This window comes from Polistes fuscatus, unplaced genomic scaffold (assembly GCF_010416935.1).
Source record: "Polistes fuscatus isolate 324 unplaced genomic scaffold, CU_Pfus_HIC Scaffold62, whole genome shotgun sequence".
NCBI classification, from domain to species: Eukaryota; Metazoa; Arthropoda; class Insecta; order Hymenoptera; family Vespidae; genus Polistes; species Polistes fuscatus.
In genome coordinates, this window is record NW_025113143.1 from 19,913 (window position 1) to 37,721 (window position 17,809).

At 42.3% G+C, this 17,809-nt stretch overlaps 3 protein-coding genes across 3 annotated transcripts; all 3 read right to left on the reverse strand.

Annotated features, from left to right (window-relative positions):
- Nucleotides 1-349: 349 nt before the first annotated feature.
- LOC122523750 lies at nt 350-955 on the reverse strand. Its single transcript, XM_043645639.1, has 2 exons — nt 826-955; nt 350-729 (listed from the first exon to the last, which is right to left on the reverse strand). Exons 1-2 carry the CDS (start codon nt 953-955, stop codon nt 350-352), a joined length of 510 nt encoding a protein of 169 aa, XP_043501574.1.
- Nucleotides 956-5,564: 4,609 nt separating this feature from the next.
- On the reverse strand, nt 5,565-8,451 carry LOC122523751. Its single transcript, XM_043645640.1, has 5 exons — nt 7,293-8,451; nt 6,887-7,187; nt 6,632-6,767; nt 6,240-6,515; nt 5,565-6,170 (listed from the first exon to the last, which is right to left on the reverse strand). Exons 1-5 carry the CDS (start codon nt 8,449-8,451, stop codon nt 5,565-5,567), a joined length of 2,478 nt encoding a protein of 825 aa, XP_043501575.1.
- A 3,952-nt stretch (nt 8,452-12,403) lies between these two features.
- Nucleotides 12,404-13,036, reverse strand: LOC122523752. Its single transcript, XM_043645641.1, has one exon. The coding sequence runs from the start codon at nt 13,034-13,036 to the stop codon at nt 12,407-12,409; it is 630 nt and encodes a 209-aa protein (XP_043501576.1). The 3' UTR covers nt 12,404-12,406.
- Nucleotides 13,037-17,809: the final 4,773 nt, after the last annotated feature.

The following is a 17,809-nucleotide window of genomic DNA, read 5'->3' on the forward strand; positions in this document are numbered from 1 at the left end:
CTCTGTCTTGTATCCAATATTTTGCTACACGCAGCAGGAAGTCACGAAATGCCATAGTTTTACCACAACATCCGTTCATATGTTTATATACTTTAAACGCATTAAACAAACCGCAGTTAAAAAGGTACAATAAAACGTTTTTAGACCACTTTAGAGTCTTTCTGAATATAGGGTAATAACCTAGATATTGATCAGCTCGATCCACTCCTTTCACATGCTGATTATAATAAAAAATACATCGGGGTTTTTGAATCGCCCGGCCAGTTTTTCCGCAAATCTTTCCAGTGTACACAAATTCGGTATTGTGAATTGTAGATATTATTCGGACAATTCTTTTTTTCAAGGTTTGTCACAACTGCAAAAGTATTTCTCCTTGTCGCCTAAACAAGGATTCCGATCTTTTCAATTTCGCATTTTTTAAAGAATCTGGTAGTCCTCGGTCATGTCTTATTGTTCCACTCATTTGGATTTGTTTCAAAAGTATTTCTTTTGCGAGGGCAACACTATTGTACAGATTTTCCATATAGAGATGATGCCATTCTCCAAAGGAACGTCTCAATAATTTCATTATTGTCGTTTTTAAACTTTGCCCAACGCCACAATAAAGTTTAAAACTCGAAATATATCCAGTAGCAGAATCACATAGCATTCGAATAAGGATACCATATTTGGTAATTTTGGATGGATTATAAGTTTTAAAGGTAAGCCTTCCGCGCCACGGTATCATACCTTCGTCAATACAAATGTTTTGCGAAAAATTGAAATTTTCTTCAAATTTTTTGGAGAAATATTTGATTAGGTATTGTACTTTGAAGAGTCAGTTACCATTGGTAGGCGTGTTAGCATTGTTTGCAAAATGAATATATGTCAATATTTGCCTGAATCTATTGCGGCTCATTGTCTTGGAAAATATTGGAGTCTTCATCAGTTGATTTGTGGACCAGTAATCCTCCATTTTTGGTTTTTTTACAAGTCCCATTATAATTATTAGTCCAAACCACTTTTTCAGTTCTGCAACCGTTACATCTAACCATTTGGCTCTTTTTTTCGCTCTTTATACTTTTCACAATTCTGTGCGTTGTATCTTTTTGTTTCCGTGGCAATAAATTCAAATAAATCGTTTCCAATAAACATATCTACGAATTCATCAACCATACTTGTATTTGTTGGAAACACAGTACGACCCGGAGTGCCCCTAAAAGCTTCATTATTATTCGTAGTTGTATCCTATTCTGTCCAGTCTAAATGCATTTCTTCGTTTCTTTCGTCAGAAGAATTTGGTAACAGCAGGACCCGTCGTTTTCTTTGCACTCTAGTAATAATGTCTGAATCGACAGATTTTGCATCACTTCCTTCTTCACTTGTTTATTCTAAATCACCATCTGCAGGAACATCAGAAAGCACATCAGCATAATAATCTTCTGAACTATTGTTTTCGTCGTAATCCATTATTATTAGGGAATATTTTCACAATGTTACTGAAATTATATACCGACTTACAATGTGACGTTCTGAAAACAAGCTTTCGTCCAGAAATTATTTTATCGTATTCGTGCTAAATTCTCAGAAACAACATACCTTGTTGCTTATGAATAAGCAAAATTGAAATTTATTTCGTAAAAAAGTATTCTGTCGTTAACGATAATATTTAGACCCTCCGAAACGCTTCGTGATAGATTCTTTAGTCAAAAGTTTTTTCGTAATAAAATTTTACATCATTTAAGCATTTGACGTGTTAAGAAAAGTTTTGCAAGTGGATTGCCACTGGTACCACGTGGGAATCACCGGCAAATAGCGACTGGCCTATCAATGGTACCATATTAGTGTCGTCGACAAATAAGAACTGGCCTACCAATGACACCACATGAGTGGTGTTCATTCCTCCGCAACAAGCGTAACTTTTTTAAGCGTAATTTTTTTTTGCTAAAAGTTTATTCGCTAATGACGCGCTTGTAAAAAAATTGTCAGCTGTTACATTTCTCCCATGGCCTGTAAATGGTTCTGCTAATTTCAAAGCTACAAACTCCTCAGGTAGAACTGATAATTCTCTCCCTTCATCTTTTCCCAAATATGGAAAGCCGTTTACTATATACGTTCTATTTACATCGGAAGCAAACCAGAATTTTATGCCAAATTTGTCCGGTTTGTCCGGTTTGTCGGGCATGTATTGAGTAAATCTACAACGTGCTTATGTAGGAAACAATTGTTCGTCTATAGAAAGATATGCTCCTGGTTTATAACAGTTTTGACTGTATTCGATAAATTTGTTCCAAACTTCAGAGATCAAAGCGAACTTATCGTTTTGTAAGCGTTGAATCTCAGAAGGAACTCTAATCTTTCTAGAGAGAGAATTCTTGAATTGAATAATTTTGTTTGCCGTACCCTGCCAAGGCGCATGCTCCCTACCTTGATATGGTTAGGGTCGACTCCTTGCTTGACCTGAAGTAGGGCACACCTAATTGACGTACTTGAAGCCGCTTGTTCCAGACCCATAAGCCTAATGGAGCTGGTCCGCTGGGGTCGCAGGATCTTGGCCTCCGGCTCCGCATGCCTCAGCGCCTCCGCGACCTTTTCGGCCTTCGCCTCAGCTTCCCACCATCAGACCTGCCAAATAAAAGCACCATTTAGTCCCCTCCTACAAGGCATTACCTATAGCCTAATCTTTCTAGGGAGAGAATTCTTTAATTGAATAATTGCGTTCTCAAAGATAAAAAGCTGGAAATCCAGGAAAGTAAACAACTATTAATTCCAAGCAGACTAAGTTTTTTTAATAGTAATGAGTGATCAATAGAATCGAAAGCTTTACTGAAATCCAGTTTCCAGAATCTATAAATTCGCTCACCCTGGAGACGATGATCCTCTCGAACAACTTCCCCGCCTCATCCAGAAGACATATTGGCCTAAACGAACCTAGCAGTTCATTCCTCGAGTCTGTCTTCTTTTTAATCAGCACAAGATCGGCCTTCTTCCTGGCTTGTGGGTGGTAGATACTCCTTTCCAAACAAGCTGTGAAGAACTCGGCCAGCCCCTGGCTGCCGTCTACTACCACTGCCTATAGAGGCGTCGCTTCTTTTCCCTCGGTCCATGAAGGTTCGGAAGGAGCCTCCCAATCGACCGAAGGATACCCTGCACTTTCGGGATTAAAGCCTCGAAGTGGGGCCTAAATGACAATTTCGAATCTAAAACTATGCCCAGGTATTTAACACTGAGCTTGATCGCAACACTAAACCCCTGAGCCTAATTACAGGGGTGGGGAACATTCCTGCGTCTGCGGAAGGCAGAGGCAGGGAAGGCCATTGCCTTCGTTTTGTGCGGCGCCACTTTAAGGCCTAATCCCTCAGTCACACCAACAATGACCTCTAGGTCCTGTTCCGCGGCTTTTATTTCCTGTGATAGGTCTCGCCCCGCTGAAAGGAGGGCCGTGTCATCTGCATAGCAGACAACCCGGGACCTCTCCGGCAGCGAGACCCGGAGGACATTATCAAAGGCAATATTCCATAGTGTGGGGCATAGGACCGAGCTCTGTGGAACCCCACACGTCACCAGTCTCATGTACACTCGGCCCTGCCTTCCGGTGAAGAGCAGCAGCCGGTCACGCAAATAGTCTTTAATAATGTTTATCAGATAGGCGGGGAACTCACCAGCCACCATTGCGTCTACGATGGTCTCCCAGGGGAGCGAGTTGAAGGCATTGCTGCTGATGTCGAGGGACACCATAACGCCCACACGTCTCCTGTCTCTCTATTCACTCCTTAATATATTATTATTTATTATTTACTCCGCCCCTTTCGGGTTTGGAGGGCTTCCCTTACAATCTTCCTTTTACAATATCTTACAATACTTTACCATTTAACTATAGACACATATATGTAGGATTTTTAATGGGAAAAACAGTTTTATTACAATTTCTAATGGTTATTACAAAACGCAGATCCTCTCTCTTACAACGCTCAACACTCACTACTCTTTGTCGCTCGTGCATTCATTCGTCGCATTCACACCGTCCTTTATTTCGTCCGTTGTATCAGGTTACTTAAAATCTAACCGATACCTATCGCCTTATGCTAACAAACCAGCGTCTTTGTCGGTAGACCCAAAAGATAAGACGGCGACGCTTACCGTCTCCTACACTCGGCCATTCTGCAGCGGTATCTGTCCTCAAATACCGTTTCGTTTCACATTCATTCATTCGCATCAATTCCATTTACACGTCTGCCACAATAATCACTAATCGTCACTCGACTCACTATCACTCAATCCGATGTTTATACTTTCGACCCACGGTTTCATGTGATCCGCCTATATAGAAGTTTGTAAAGTGCCCTCCGATTCGCCTACCTTACGCACCACATATCGATCATTACGCAAGGCTTTTATTATCTGATACGGACCCAAGTATTTCGATGCCAGCTTCAAGCCTGGTGCCAATTACGTTCGCATGATTGCCACCAAGTCATCCTCGTTATATCGTTTTGCTTCCTTACGTCGTTTGTTATATGTTTTTATATTTTCCCGCTGCACTTTCTGCAACTGGTCTCGAACAGCATCTCTGAATTCATCGCGATCTTTTTGAAACTCCCGTAGCCACTCGGTCTCTATAATTTCTCGAATTTGTGGATCATTTCTTACTCTCATATGCACTCCAAAAAGGACGTTGAAAGCGGACGTTCCTGTGCTGCGATTTGGAACGGCATTTAAGCACTGTTGTGCCCTTCCCAAATATTTGTACCAGTCTTGGGGTTTTGGCGCCGCTAACTTGGTAAGAACAGGAATAAAGGTTCTGTTTATCCTTTCAACTTGCCCATTTCCCCTAGGCACACCGGTTGTAATTTTTACGTGCTCAATACCTTCGTCTTTACAATACTCCTCAAACTCACGCGCAGTAAAGGCGGTGCCGCTGTCCGATATGATCCTTCTCGGGTTTCCGAATATCGCCGCCTGCTTTCGAAGCCTATCTAGAGTTTCGGCTGTATTTGTTGACCGAACCGCGTACAACCACACAAACTTAGAAAAAGCATCTACTACCACTAAGATATGTCTATAATTTTTCTTCGTCGAATTTAGCGGTCCCAGATGATCTATGTGATATACGTCGAGCGGTATGCTGCCCTTTCAATAGGATTAAGGAATCCTTCCTGTTTACCCTGTTTTCGTTCCGCTAAAATATAACTTACACAAGTACGTACAACCTTTTCAATTTTTGAGCGCATATTCTGGAACCAATAATTCCGTTTCACTAACGTTTCCGTTTTTGCCGCTGAGAAATGCTCATTTTCGTGAACACGCCTAATTATTTCGGTGATCATTGATTTCGGTACAATTAATCGCATTTCCCCTTCGTCTTGTTTAAACAATAGGCTATACCTAATCTTATAATCATTAAGCTCATCTCGCTGCGCCAATTTGAAGAACTTCCTAAGTTCGTTATCGCTACGCTGCGCCCTACCAATCCTCACATTCACACTCTCATCGCTTTCATCTATTACCATGCTGGTCGGCAATGGATTCCGACTCAACGCATCGACATGCAACATACTTTTACCTGGTCTATGTTCTATCTCATATTAGAACTCTTCCAATAACAAAGCCCACCGAGCCACTCTCACACATAAATCCTTTTTATTCATAGTCATCGAAAATGCCTGACAATCAGTTACTATCTTAAACGGTATACCCAACAGATAAATTCTAAACTTCCGTAACGCTTTTATTATTGCTAACACTTCGAGCTCGTAACTAGTGTATTTCGCCTCAGTCGATGTAGTCTTACCACTCGCGTAATAGATCGGATGAAATTTATCATTGTTTTCGTCGCGCTGCAATAAGATTGCGCCATATCCGTACATAGACGCGTCAGTATGTAGTTCTGTTTCGGCTCCAACCCTATATATGTTCAACACTGGTTTATTGCTTAAGGCTCGCTTCAACTGCTCTACTGCTTCTTTTTGCTTCTCCCCGAACTCAAATTTTACATCCGCTTTTAATAGATCCGTTAATGGCCGCGCGATTAGGGAGTAATTAGCTATAAACTTTCTAAAGAACCCTGTTAGTCCCAGAAAACTTTGAATTTGCTTTACGCTCGAAGGTTGTGGGAACTTCATGACCGCCTCCGTTTTTCCTCTCGACGGCCTATTCCTTCCGTTCACAATCACATGTCCTAAAAATTCCACCTGTGATTCAAGGAAACGACACTTCGACCACTTAATGTTTAGCCCAAATTGTCCGGCCACTCGAATTACCTCCTGTAAATATTCTATTCCAGACTCACGGTCTTTCGAGGGTATTATTAAATCATCCATGTATGTTAATACTATCTTTTTACCGATCAATTCCCTGAACGCAGCATTAATAAATTTTTGAAAAACTGCGGGAGAATTGCATAACCCAAACGGCACGTATAAAAATTCGTATTGCCCATCACAAACTATAAATGATGTGTATTTTCTGCTTTCCGGTTCCAATGGTACATGGAAAAACCCGTTTTTCAAATCCAACGTACTAAAAATATTTGCATTCTGAAGCGCGTCCAACTGATCGTCATCAACGGAAGCGGATAACGGTCCTTCACTATTTTCTTATTTATCTTTCGGTAGTCCACGCAGAGCCTTGTACCACCGTCCTTTTTCTTTACTAGTACAACCGGACTCGCGTACTCAGATAACGATGGTTGAATAATACCGCTAGATAACCAATCACTGATGTGATTCTCTACCTCCTGCCTTTCCGACGGAGGTAAACGTCTTGGCCGCTTATAACTGGCTTTTCGTCTTTTAGCATCAAACTCATTTTAACACCAACATCGCGCACTTTCACCGGATTATAATTACTAATCAAGTCTACTACCAATTTTTTATGCTCACTCGACGGAATGTGCGACAGATCTAACTCATTCGTATCATATACACAGTCTATCTTTAAGATTTCGACTACTTCCTCGCTGTTCTCCCCGCTTCCCGACGGTTTGCTAATTGCAATTTTTCCCTCTCTAATATTAATATCCACCGTATCCAAGAAATCAGTTCTTATCAAAACAGCATGCTGCATCAATGTATCGGGTACCACGGAAATTTCAATGGTATATTGATTACCATCAATCTCAATACCCGCAAAGAATTCCCCTAACGTTTTATTGTCCTCCGAGCCTATTCCACGAAATCTGATCTCATTCGGTTTCAATCTAGGCGATCCTATTTGTATGTATTATGCGGCTCTCATTAGAGATATATCGCTTCCGGTATCGATTAGCGCGTCGATTTTCTGACCACTTATTACTACTTCTTTGTAATACTTACCACGCACCGATCGCGTGATATTACATGAATCTTTGTTAATAATACGGTTTCTAGGGCAATTAACCGCGATATGACCAAATTCTCTACATTCGAAGCACTTCGTACCTCTACTCTTATATGGGCATTCCTCGCTAAAATGACCCATCGCACCGCAATTTTTGCACCTCAAACGGTTATCTGATACGTTATTTATCTTTCTTCTAACGCTAGCGTCTATGTTGCTTCGACGTGTCGTCGAGTTATCCATCTTCGCCTGCTGCGGGCGTCCCTGTAGCGATATATGCTCGAACGCGCTCAGAAGGGATTCCTTCCTTTTATGACCATGCACCCTTGCTTGATCTCGTAGCGATTGATCTGGTATTCCAGCGATGACGAATTCGATTATTTCTTCATCGTCGATCTCTATCCGGTTCGCTAATATGATCTTCTCATGGAAGTAATCGCTAAAAGGCTCGTCACGCTTCCAAACACGTTCCTGGAACCTCGTTCGCAAGGTCATCTTGCTGATTCGCTGATGGAACATTTTTCGCAACTCAACTAAAAGTTCATCCACTGTGAGATGCAGGTATTCTCTCCGCGATCTAAACCACTCTAACGCTCGCCCCTTTAAACGCTGTACGATCATCACTTTCGCCTGGTCTTCGGTCAAATGATACATGTCACGCAGGTAGTTTACGTGGTCTTCCCATATTGTAAACTCATCTGCCTCCCCTTCAAAGTATCCAATCAATTCAGTAACAGCTTTTAAAGATAATTTATTTATCTCCGTTTGCGCAGGTGGCCGGTTCGCCTCTTCCAACCCGTACGACTGACCAATAGCAGGACTTTGTGTCCTTCGCAGGATCTCTATTTCCTTCCGCGCTAGTTCTACTTCTCGTTCCGCTATCTCTTTCTCTTTTCGAAAGATTTCCATCTCTCGTCTTAAAAGCGCAAGCTCATCTATACTCTCACTCACCGCGGCTACGGTTGTGTTCCGCGTTTCTTCGACATCCCTCCTCGCAATACTGTCTCCTATTACCCAATTTCCCGATGGATCAGCTTCCATAAGGCGGGCTATCAACTCGCTTTTAACACCTGTCGTGGCAAGTCCCAAAACTGCCAACTTCTCCTTCAATTCCGATACCAAAAATTCCGAAGGCGCTTTACGTACGTCGCTCATGATTTTTTCTTCTTCTATACTGTTTCGCACACACGACTATCTGTCACGCTGTTCAACGCTAATTCTTCACTATCGCAAAGGTTCACACAATTTCGCTATCGCAGTATTTATTATTATTTATTATTTATTATTTATTTATTCTTACTCCGCCCCTTTCGGGTTTGGAGGACTTCCCTTACAATCTCCCTTTTACAATATCTTACAATACTTTGCTATCTACTATAAACATATATATATATTGTAACGCTCCCGCCCAAAACACAGATTTCGTAAAACAACAAGAATAGAACTTTATTAAACAGCGCGAACTCTTACAACCGTTAAGACCCTTTCTACAGTTTCCCGAATTACAAACACGTCCGTGCTTTCCGAGCTCCTGTCAAATTCTGTTGATCAACAACTCGTAGCTTGGAAACGGCCTTCACGTCCTTTTTCCAAGGACGGCTCGAAACAGGGCCGTAACACTACTCCCCCTCTTCGAAATTGTCGTCCCGACAACTGCGGTCTTCGTTTGGCGCCCTAACTTTGGCTCAGAGATGTGATGTTCTGCCATGGCCTTCTCTTCGCCGTAACCCGACCTGGTATTCACCCGGAGCATCAACTCACTCCGCCTAGAGGGAAAACCATGGCGTAAAAACCCCTAGGAGGCCGTCGCGCCTGTCAGCAATCTTTCCGTTTCCTTCTTTGGCACAACGTCCCCACGCTTCCATAGCCTCGCTCTTTCTCCAGGACAGTTTTCTTCCCTTCAAAGAAGTTCGGAACTGAACGCCTTCCCCCGGGAAACCACGTCTTTCTCTAGAGCTTCATAAGGAACCTTCATAACCACCCTAAACGGAAAACAAGAACTGCAGAAAACTTCCCGAATTAAACAGCTTAAAATAAACCTAATTTTCCCCCAAAGTAAACCTACGCTACTCTAGCTGTCTCCCCTTACTCTCTTCCCCCCTCTCCGTAAAAGGAGCAAGACGGTCCGCGTGCACCACGCGCTTTTTACCCCTTCCAGACCTACCAACACTAAAAACTAAATCATTAATTTTATTAAAAATAAAATATGGTCCCTCCCAATCACTCTCCAGCTTCTTTGCTCTTCCTTTTTCCCGCCGAGGATTGTATAACCAAACCCTCTGTCCTTCTTTAAAATCCTTCTTCTTGGCCCTTCTGTCATACCAAGCCTCCGTCCTACAGGACTTCATCTCATCCGCTCCCTTGCGAGCGAATGTATCTCTTCTAGCTTCGACCTGAGCCTTGAGCCGTAGGTCCCCGAAGATACTTTCTCCTCTTCGCCCGGAGGACACCCCCGCAGCAAATCCAAAGGCAAGCGTAGCCCCCTTCCTCCCAGCATTTCCGCCGGAGTAAAACCCGTTGTCTCATGCTTCGAAGTCCGATAAGCAAGTAAACACATCGGTATCCAACGGTCCCAATCCTTCTGATCTTGGCTGATATACTTGGCGAGGTAGTCGGTAATCGTTCTATGTTGCGTTCTACCTGTCCGTCCGATTGTGGATGTAGCGCCGTAGTCCTCGTCTTGCGGATTCCAAGCCGTTCCGCAACCTCTTTCATCAGCCGAGACTCAAAGTTCGTGCCTTGGTCCGTATGGAGCTCCAACGGAACCCCATAACGTGAGACGACTTCTTCTACGAATGTCTCCGCAACCGTCTTCGCTCTGAAGTTCCTCAGAGGAAATGCCTCTACCCACTTGCTGAAGCAATCCACGACAACGAGCAGATATCTATTTCCCCGTGTGGACTTCGGGAATGGACCCAGGATGTCCATCTGCACCCTTTCGAAGGGCGCCCCAACGTTGTAGATCTGCATTTTACTACTCCCCTTCTCCGTAGGCCCCTTTCTAGCGATGCAAACGGGGCAAGCCTTGCACCACTCCTCGACATCCCGTTTACAACCGAGCCAATAAAAACTCTCCTTAATCTTGTTCAGAGTTTTATTGACTCCAAAGTGTCCTCCTGCCGGATTGTCGTGCGCCATCTTAAGGATCTCCTTGGACCGAGCATCCGGAACAACTACCTGTAAAGTGTACGTTTTTAAGTTCGGATGCTCCCATCTCCTGAAAAGTACCCCCTTCTCCAAGACCAAAGAATCCCACTGCGCCCAATAAACTTTCGCGATCGGCCCAAGCGCCGAAATTTCCTGCCAGGACGGCCTTCCACCGTTCCTCACGAGGGGCCTAGATGCTTCAACCGGACTGGACCCCGTCAATCCGGTTCCTGTTAGTTTCCCTTGCGCCTGCCTTCGCGGCACTCCCTTTGGAAGTGACCCGTCCTCCCGCACTTCCAACATGAACTTGCGTTTGCGGAACGCGTTTCCCGCGGAGCCGCCACCTTCGGTCTCCCTTCCCGGCGGAGAGAACCACCCCCGCCGGCGTTCACATCTGAACATCTCTCCGTCGTCCTTTCAGCCCTTCCGCCACCAAACGCATTGGAATCCAGCCGTCTAGACATGGGGTTATAGGCGCAAGCTTCCCCACGTTGAAAACGTGACACCTCCGACGACCTGGCTCTGTAGATTGTTTCGAGCTCCAACGCCCTCACCGCTGCAACACGCAACGACTTAACCCCCTCGATTTTAAGAGTCGTCCGAACCTCGGGGTCCCTGATCGCATTCAGGAATTGGCCGCAAGCGATCTTATCTTGAGTCTCGGCCGTGCACTCTGAGTACACAAATCGGGCCAGGCGCTCCAAATCCGCAGCTAGCACTGCCAAATCCTCTCCAGCCTTCTGCCTCCTACTCGCGAATTCCGTGTAGCTCTTTTGCTGATTCAGACGCTCCCCGTAGCACAGCTCCAGCCTTGACTTCAGCGCTGCAAAAGAAAATTCCTCGCGGTCCCCGAAAGCCTGTAGAACCGCGCGCGCCTCCCCCCGTAAACTCGTCGCGAGAGCCAACACCTTCGCCGATTCATCCCAGCTATTCGCCCTAGCCACCAACTCAAAATGCGAAAGAAAATCTTCCAAATTCCCCTCCCCGTCGTACGTATCGGGTTTCACGGCATAACCTAACCCTGTCACTTCCACGCGACCTGAATCTATCCCCAAACCGACTTCACGCTGGCGCGGACGCTCCGCGGCTAACATCTGCCCTGTTTCCCTACGCTCCCATCCTAAGAAATCCCCCGAGAGCAAGAAGGAATACTTAGCTGCGGTCCACTTCGAACTGCTACGTCTGTAGCTTCCAACCGCGCGTTTAATTCAGCGTTTCTCCTCTCCTGCTCCTCCAACTTCCCTCGCTGATAATGCAGCTCCTCCCTGAGCTCCTTCACCAACGACGCGAGAGCCTGAAACTCCGCTCCTTGAACCCGCTCCTTTTCCTCTGCCTGCCTTCCCCGACGACCTCTGGCAGCCATATAAAACTCACGCACACGTTTCCGTACAAAACGAATCAAAACATATCCCGGACGAGCCCCCAAAAATGTAACGCTCCCGCCCAAAACACAGATTTCGTAAAACAACAAGAATAGAACTTTATTAAACAGCGCGAACTCTTACAACCGTTAAGACTCTTTCTACAGTTTCCCGAATTACAAACACGTCCGTGCTTTCCGAGCTCCTGTCAAATTCTGTTGATCAACAACTCGTAGCTTGGAAACGGCCTTCACGTCCTTTTTCCAAGGACGGCTCGAAACAGGGCCGTAACAATATATTATCCTAAATAAATTATATTAAACTATATTACAGCATATCAACTTAATACTAACAAATTCAACCTATTAACTGACTTAAAATAAAAAACGAACAAAAATTATCTTAACAATCTTCTCTCAAACCCTCTCCACTTCCCTTCTCTTTCCTATCACTCGTTTTAATATTTCTGCCTCCTTCGCATCCTGACTTAGTATCTCTTCTATTCCAACCTCGCTCCTCGTTACTTCACATGTTCCCAGTATGTGCATGTAATCTTCCTCTCCTTCATTGCACAATCTACACCTCTTCTCCTCCTCCCCTTTTCAAAACTCTCTGCTTTTGCATTCATTCCCGCATCTAAATCTTGCTATTATTTTCCTATCCCTCGTTGACATATCCTTTTTCAAATACTCTGGTTCTTCCTCTACTCTTATATACTTGTATATCTCATTGTACCTTGAGTTATCTATCTTATCCCTTCTCTCTTCCTTGAATTTCCTTTCCATGTTCAATAATATCTTTTCTATTACCTCCTCTTTGAACTCCATACCTCTCATATATCTTGATTCCTTCATTCTCTCTCTTCTTATTATTCCGACCCTCATCGTTGACTCTTTCCCTATTTTCTCTCTTTCTCTTATACATGCCTTCACCAATTTTATATCCGAATCCCTTATCTTCTCTTCGAATTTTAACGCTCTTCTTAATGCTTTAATTCTCATTTTTTCATATTTACATTCTTCCTCCACTATATAATTTTGCGTATTACTATCTAACCCTAAGGTCCATTTCATATATCTTCTTTGTACACTTTCCAGCCTCTCATCTTCCTCCCATCCCCATATTTCCGCTCCAAATAACACTACACTTTCCACTAACGCTGTAAACAATTTTTTTCTTCTTTTGTAGCTTTTTTTAAATATCCTTTCTCCTATACTCCACGCATTCTTCATTACGATTATTGCTTTCCTCTTCCTCTCTTCCATGTGCCTCTCATTCCTTCCATTCTTATGTAGTATATAACCTAGGTATCTTATCTCCTCCACTTCCTCTAATTCTCTATTACCCCACTTCCACAATCTATCCTTTCATTTTCTTTTTTCAAATACCATAATTTTCGTTTTTGTTTCGCTTAATATCATCTTCTTCCTTTCCAGGTACTTCTTAACCCCTCCTTGCATACCTTTCAATTCTTCTTTTCTATCTGCAATCAATAAAATATCGTCCGCATATGATACGCTCCACACCTTATCGTTCCCAACTCTACATCCTCCTTCTTGCCCTTTTCTCATCTCCTCTTCTAAGTCCGCCATATACACATTAAACAAAGTTGGACTTAACGGGCATCCTTGTCTTACTCCCTTTTCCGTCAAAAATTCCTCCGCTTCTTCCTCTCCTACTTTGATTACATTTATTGTTTCTTTGTAAATGTCAAATCCTCCTACTTAGTTTAATTCCCACCTCCATCTCCCTCAACCTCTCTTTTAATACTTCTCTATCCACCCTGTCAAACGTCTCCTTAAGATCAACAAAACATGCAAAAATTTTTCCTTTCGGTTTACTTAGCTTATCATCTACTATATGTTTAACTGTATATATCGCCTCTACTACTCCTCTCTTCTCTCTAAAACCAAACTGGCTCTCCGCTAATTTACCCTCTATCTTCTTCTTCAACATTTCATTCAACATACTAGCATATATTTTATATGCTGTGCAAGTTAATGTTACTCCTCTGTAATTTTCTATAATATCTTTATCCCCTTTTTTATAAATCATGCACATTGTCCCTCTTCTCCACAGTTCCGGTATTTCCCCTCTTTCCATATTTTCCTCAGCAACTCCCACAGCGCTGTCTCCACCTCTATTTGCATATATTTCCACACTTCATTCTAACTTATCCTCCCCCGGTGCCTTTCCTAACTAAAGTTTATTGACCTGTCTCAAAAATTCTTCCTTGACCAATTCTTCTTGCTCCTCTATCTGCTGCCCTACCTCTTCCCTCCTCCATTCCCTCTGTTCTCTTCCCCTTCTTTCCTTTCCTCCTAACTTTTCCATGAAATGTTTTCTCCAATGTTCTATCCTGAGCTTTTGCTTATCTCTTCTTTACGCTTCTTTCTGAACCTATTAATATACCTCTATACCTCTCCTTCACCTGTTGCATTTTTAACTTCTCCTCCTCTAAACTTTCAAACCTTTTCCTTTTTGCCTCACACCAATTCCTATACTCTCTTTTTTGCTTAAATAAAAACTCCTTTGTACTTCCTTTTCCTCCATAACTTCAGAATTTTCCTTAATTCCCTCTTTTTTCCTTTCCATTCCTTATCATACCATTTTCTATCTCCCAACTTCCATGCCTTGACTCGCTTCTTCATTTTAGGTACTGCTCTTTCTATTACCTCCTTTATCTCTTCCCACCTTCCCTCTATCTCCTCTTCTTTTCCCAACCAACCTTTACACCTTTCATGATACTGCTCAATCACCTCCATGGACCAAATTCTTCTTTCTATCTCCTTTTCTACCTTCTCTTCCTCTGCCTTTAATTTTACTTCTTCCTCTAATATACTTCTAACGGCATATGATCTGCCTCCGTTCTATGCCCTATTCTCATTTCCTTTATCTGGTCAAAGCCTCCTGATTCCCAATTGCATAATCTATTACCGATTCCCCTCTGCTACCAATATATGTGAACTCTCCTTCCTCTCCTTTCTGCCCATTTACTATGCACCATCTTTCTTCTTCTATTTCCTTTACAAGTCTTGTTCCTTCCTCATTTATTGTCTCATCTTTTGACTGTCTTACTTTAACTCTCTTACTTTCCCTATCCGTTTCCTCTACCCAACCTCCCTCATTACCGGTTCTTGCATTCCAATCTCCCACTAACAAAACACATCCTTTTTTCTTTTACTTTACTTTTCCTCTTATAATTTTCATTGTCCTTACTATATCTTGGCTGTACACCCCTACTATTTTCCAAATCTGTCCTCCCTGCCTTATCTCCTGCATAACTATATTCTCATTCCAAACCTCAAATTTCCTACCCATCACCCTTTTACTAATTCCTACTATTATTTCTCCTTTTGCTCTGCCTTTACTATAATTTCTTGTTGCTGCAACACATTTCCACTCAAACTCTCTTGGCAATCTTTCTTCTAACCCTGCCCATTTATCTTTCTCCAACCATGTCTCTACTAATATTACCACCTCAAAACTACTCAGATACTTCCACACTTCCTTGTCCTTACTTAACACCCCCGCTACATTCCACACACACATACTCATTCTTTTTTTACTCTCCTCCCCCTCTTCTCTAACTTCCTCTTCCTCTCAATCCTTCCTTCTCTCCTTTCCCTCCTTCACAAACTCCCCCCTCCACTCATCATACCTCATCCATCTATCCTCTATTAATATCCTCATATAACCTACTATAGCTCTTTTTCCTTTACACCTCTGTTCTCTTGCCTTATCTAAAATCATCCTCTGGATCTCCCTTTCCTTTATCGTCATGTCCCTATCTATATACACTCCTCTTTCTAAGTACTTCTTATTCCTCATTACCTGATCCCTCATTTCCTTATTCTCCAGCTTTACTACCACTAATTTTTCCTCCCTCTGCCCCTTACTCACTCTTACTTCTGTAGCTTTCTCCACTTTAACCTTTACTTTAATATTCTTTTCAATAAATTCATCCACCTTTTTTTCCAAATTTTCCTTCTCCATGTTTGTACACTTTATCACAATATTATTCCGTCTCTTCTCTCTCTCACCTCTTTCCTTATCCCATTCCAGCCTGTATATCTCTGTTCCAGTGATTTCTTTTCCTCCATCCATTGTTGCCTTTCTCTCATCCACAATTTCTTCTCCTCTTTCCATTCCTCTTCCCTTTTTTCTAAAATGCTAATCAAACTTTCTATTTTCTTTTCCATTCTGCCCAGCTTCTCATTCATCTCTCTACTATCCTGGTTCTCCTTCTCGAAGCATAACCTCGACTGTTCCATCTCTTTTTTGTCTGCCTTACTCCTTTTTTTGATGTTTCCGCTTGTATTACCGTTCATCTTAATAATTCTCCTTGGTCTGACAGTACTCTTCTTTATCGACTCTTCTACCAACGCTTTATCCTCTATCCTAACCTCACTCTGTCAGGCGTCCTCCCTATTTTACACTTTTTCTTCCACTCTACACTCTTTTAATCCTTACAGACCTCTTAAACTGCTTTCTTTACTTTTACCCTTTCTTCTCTATTCCAGTTTTTCCTCCTTTTACCCTTTAAACTTCCACTTATCAATCTTTCTCTAGGATCTTTCTTCCACACGACCACTTTTTTTCGCGCTCCTACCGGAAGTCCGCTATCGCAGTATTCGTTGTTGTTTTTCCGCAATCCTACTCTTCGCACGCTGTAGCTCTTCAATCCCGGCTGAGCCCCTAATTTTGTAGGATTTTTAATGGGAAAAACAGTTTTATTACAATTTCTAATGGTTATTACAAAACGCAGATCCTCTCTCTTACAACGCTCAACACTCATTACTCTTTGTCGCTCGTGCATTCATTCGTCGCATTCACACCGTCCTTTATTTCGTCCGTTGTATCAGGTTACTTATAATCTAACCGATACCTATCGCCTTATGCTAACAAACCAGCGTCTTTGTCGGCAGACCCAAAAGATAAGACGGCGACGCTTACCGTCTCCTACATATATATACATATTATCGTAAATAAACTATATTACAAACATAACAACTTAATACTAACAAATTCAACTTAAGAACTGACCTAATACAAAAACAATCAAAAATTATCTTAACACTCTTCTCTCAAACCCTCTCCGCTTCCCTTCTCTTTCCTATCACTCGTTTTAATATTTCTGCCTCCTTCGCATCCTGACTTTGTATCTCTTCTATTCCAACCTCACTCCTCGCTACTTCACATGTCCCTAGTATGTGCATGTAATCTTCTTCTCCTTCATTGCACAATCTACACCTCTTCTCCTCCTCCCCTTTTCAAAACTCTCTGCTTTTGCATTCATTTCCGCATCTGAATCTTGCTATTATTTTCCTATCCCTCGTTGACATATCCTTTTTCAAATACTCTGGTTCTTCCTCTACTCTTATATACTTGTATATCGCATTATACCTTGAGTTATCTATCTTATCCCTTCTCTCTTCCTTGAATTTCCTTTCCATGTTCAGTAATATCTTTTCTCTTACCTCGTCTTTGAACTCTATACCTCTCATATATCTTGATTCCTTTACTCTCTCTCTCTTCTTATTATTCCGACCGTCATGTTTGACTCTTTCCCTATATTCTCTCTTTCCCTGTCTCTATCCCTTTCTCTTATACAGTAAAACCTTTTTTTGTGCGGTCCTTTTTTATACGATTTTATTTTTGTGCGATTTGTTTTGTGCGATTTGTTTTGTGCGATTTATTTTTATGCGGTATCTAAATCTCAGCAGCGTTGCTACCAGTTTTATGTTTTCTTTCAATGTACATATACATGTTGTGGACGAACTCTGATTACATGGTCTCCTTGACGACGATGTATCCGGACTTCGCGACGCTGTTCATCTGATTTAAACAGTCTCCTAACAATTGCATACATATTGTCGCTCGACGCGTGAATAGTACATACGTTTCGTATTCAGAGTTTTATCCACAATTTTTGTGATCAAGGATCCATTTTATAGTGAGATTAAAGGTAAATAAATTAGTTACTTTTGTCTCTATTTGTCTCT

Excerpts from the sequence above, each read along its gene's own strand:
- LOC122523751 (XM_043645640.1), bottom strand. The coding sequence starts at position 8,451 with ATGAGCGACGTACGTAAAGCGCCTTCGGAATTTTTGGTATCGGAATTG. Across the intron at positions 6,768-6,886 it reads TGTGTATATGATACGAATGA|ACGAAAAGCCAGTTATAAGC; the intron begins GTTAGATCTGTC and ends TGATGCTAAAAG. Across the intron at positions 6,516-6,631 it reads ACGCGAGTCCGGTTGTACTA|AATGCAAATATTTTTAGTAC; the intron begins GTAAAGAAAAAG and ends GACGCGCTTCAG.
- LOC122523752 (XM_043645641.1), bottom strand. The coding sequence starts at position 13,036 with ATGAAGAATGCGTGGAGTATAGGAGAAAGGATATTTAAAAAAAGCTAC.
- LOC122523750 (XM_043645639.1), bottom strand. The coding sequence starts at position 955 with ATGGAGGATTACTGGTCCACAAATCAACTGATGAAGACTCCAATATTT. Across the intron at positions 730-825 it reads TGCTAACACGCCTACCAATG|GTATGATACCGTGGCGCGGA; the intron begins GTAACTGACTCT and ends GTATTGACGAAG.